This window comes from Zingiber officinale, chromosome 9B, assembly GCF_018446385.1.
Source record: "Zingiber officinale cultivar Zhangliang chromosome 9B, Zo_v1.1, whole genome shotgun sequence".
NCBI lineage: Eukaryota > Viridiplantae > Streptophyta > Magnoliopsida > Zingiberales > Zingiberaceae > Zingiber > Zingiber officinale.
The window spans coordinates 75,482,027-75,485,440 of record NC_056003.1 but is presented as its reverse complement, the minus strand read 5'-3'; the positions used below and the strand labels follow the sequence as shown (position 1 = coordinate 75,485,440).

Here is a 3,414-nt window from a genome sequence, read left to right as displayed (position 1 = left end):
CCAAATAAATTAATTAACATTTTATCACATAAATTATTCAAGTATTTTTCAATTCGCTGTGACCACTAGTGTTTGATGGAGATTGTGATTTCGCATATCGTAGGAAACGAACGACCTAGAAAAATCTCAAAGCACCGCGGAGGTGAGGCGAATCTGTTTTAAGAAATCTACATTAAACACAGACCTCGGCTTTACAATTCTCGTGCACTTTATATAGACACTCAGTTTTGAATCCTGATTGTTCAATCAGACATTTGACCGACTCAACCAACGTATTTCTCTAATCAGTCGACTTGTTTCCTGATTTAGTTACGTGCTTCCCGACTCAGCTGACTTACTTCCTCAACTCAGTCACTCAGACACTCGAGACTTGATCAGAGAACTCACCAAAAAAGACTCACTTTTAACCGGTAGTTTAAAATTATCCGTTCACTCTCAGCAGCTAAGCCCAAATTTAATTTATAAATTTAATATTTTTTTCTCCTAAGCTCCGATAATAAATTGTCTGATACTTTCTCGATCCCGGTTGTGCTCAATTTGATGGTATAAGTAGGTAATGAAAGCTGATTAATAAATTTGGTAGACCTCTAGGGCTATGTTTGGTTGGGTGTAATATAATTTAGCTTGTAATGTAATCAAATTTGTAATGTAATGTAATGTAATCTTGATTACATTACTACGTTTGGTAATGTAATGTATGTAATCTTTGATTACAAAGGTGATTACATTCTTTTGTTTGATATCTATTATTTATTATAAGGAATGTAATTCATATTATTATAAAATGACAAAAATATCTTGTGACCTCTATCGACGGTCGTCACACCTCTGTCGGAGTTTGCGGCAGTCATCGACAATCAGCTACCGCCGCCACCGTCGGTCGCCGCAGTAGGCCACCGTCGGTCGCCGCAGCAGGCCACCGTCTTCGCCAATCGGCGGCGATGGGCGACGGCAGGCGGGCAACGGTGGCGGAGGCGGACGGCGATCGGCGGCCGGCGGTCGACGGCCGGCGGCCGACGGCCGACGGCCGACGACGAAGGTCGGCGACCGGTGGCGGACGGCGGTCGACAACAGACTAAGGGTATATTCGACATTTAAAATTTGGTGAAACAATGACCTCGTAATGTAATCGGATTACATAGCATTTGCTTTGTAATCCAGATTACAAATTTTCACTACCTTTTGTAATTCAGATTACATTACATTACAAATTTTAAATCAAATCAAACAAAATAATCGACTTTATAATGTAATCTAGATTACATTATAAGATAAATTACAGGCTACCAAACGTAGCCTAGATGTAATTGGAACATGTCGTGTGATAGGTCTGGGATTTAAATCGCCGAGTTTACTTTTAGGCCCCTTATCAGTTATTTCCTTCCAATATGTTAATTTGCGAAGTTCTTGGAAGGCCAAAGTGAGGATTATCATCTTGGTCACAATGTCCAGCTGTTCCAGTATTGACTTTTTCTCGTTAGGATAGGCTTTATTAGACATTGTGGATAAGCAAGCACTCGTTGCTGATATAGACTCTGACTCACTACTGCCTCCTCTTCCCACCACTCGTCTTATCCCCAAATCTGACTTCTCGCTATATATTAAACAAGAGTACAAGACTCTCTCTCTCTCTCTTTCAGAATTGCACAAAGAATCACATTGGTCGATCATATTGAATTCCTGGTAGTAGCCGAACAGAAAGTCAAAATCCAGTCCGCGTTAATTGGATCGTTGCATCTTTTATATGGATAATGTATTATTAAATCCATCTTCTGCTCAGTGCTCGGATTGCATTTCTATAAAAGGAAGGCTGAGGACAAATTTCCAACCTCTTCCTTCCTCACTGTGCGTCGCCAATATGGTACATGCCCTCTCCTTCTCTCCCTCCAAATTCCTCGCCTTGCCGCGTCCTCCTGTGGTATTGAGGCCCTCATTCGTCGTCCTCGCTGCCGCCGTCCGATCTCCGGCTGAGTCTTCCATGTCGCTCTACGAGGTCCTCGGCGTCCACGCAGGCGCTTTGAACGGCGAGATCAAGGCTGCGTACCGACGTCTGGCGCTGGAGTGCCATCCGGACGTCGGCGCGCCCGCCGACGAGTTCCTGCGCCTCCACGCCGCCTACGCCACGCTCTCCGACCCCGACAAGCGCGCCGACTACGACCGGCAGCTGATGGCGCTGGATCGCCAACGGAGGGACCGGAGGTCGACGTACACGGGCACGAGGCCGCCGCTGTCCCGGGGAAGCCACCGGCGGACGTGGGAGACGGACCAGTGTTGGTAGGAGGCCAAGGGAGCGTTCTAATCCGTCGGATGGACCGACCGATGCCCTTTCTGGAAACAAGTGAATATATTATTCGAGTGCTGAAACTGTAAATGATTTTAAATACCAGTAAAAATAGTCTCCGCCTTTTTATTGACATGTTTTTAGAATTATAATATCCATCTTCTTTGATATAAATTTGATAGGTTCGGACCTTCACCTGCGAATTTATTTGGACTAGGCAGGGGATGCTTAGAACTAATCCAGTACCAGTAGGGTGAAGTAGTTCAAGCGCCTGAAATTAATCAGGCGCCTGGAACTAATCGAGTATCAGTAGGGTGAATGAATGGACTTCCAATTTTTCCTAAATTTCAATTTTGCCTATTTTTCTTCTTTCAAAATTGGAGTAAAATAAACTTCGAACCAATACAATAAATTTAACTAATTGCATGAGTAATTATTCATAAATCATTTTATTTAATTTTTCATAAATAATAAAATTTGCCAATTCTTCTCCATTTAAAAGAAGATCAGAAAATCACAAAACAGGAAATATTAATAAATGAAATATATAGGCTTTCTCTCATGGATTTTTTTTTCCTCGAGCTATGGTGCAATGAAGAATGTCCAATTGTTCAATTCACAATTATTATTTATTTATAAGAATTTTTTCTTTAAATGAGAGACGTAATTAAAAGATGTTAAATTTCTGGATCATATATGTTGTAAGTACTTTTCGATAAAAACTTTTATAGGATTGAATCGTTCATTCAAATTATCTAATGTGGTTAATTTTTATTTTTTCCTTAGAGGGCTTTTTCACTGTAACAGCGTTAATGCTCTTTTCATAACCACTGAATTTGAAATGAATAATTAGTAAAAAAATCTAGCTTCTCTAAAAGAGACCAGCTTTATTAATGTAATGAAATGAAAGAAAATTTCAAAACTAACTGCCATCCATGATGACCATTGCCCACAATATATTGCTCCAATTCTTTCAAATTTTGGTGTCAATTACAGTCAGAAACAGTTCAATTCTAGTCCCCTTTTTTACCATCAGAAACTGCAACACTGTAACTGCTCCGTTTTCTTTTCCGAACGAGCTGCAAAAATTGAAGTGTGAAGGATACTAGGCAAAAAAAAACCATCTGTAAAAG

General features: G+C 40.8%; 1 protein-coding gene across 1 annotated transcript; it reads left to right on the top strand.

Moving 5' to 3' along the window:
- The first annotated feature begins 1,551 nt into the window (after nucleotides 1-1,551).
- Nucleotides 1,552-2,278, top strand: LOC122023067 (chaperone protein dnaJ 11, chloroplastic-like). The gene has a single exon (XM_042581163.1). It carries the CDS (start codon nucleotides 1,745-1,747, stop codon nucleotides 2,276-2,278), a length of 534 nt encoding a protein of 177 aa, XP_042437097.1. The 5' UTR covers nucleotides 1,552-1,744.
- Nucleotides 2,279-3,414: the final 1,136 nt, after the last annotated feature.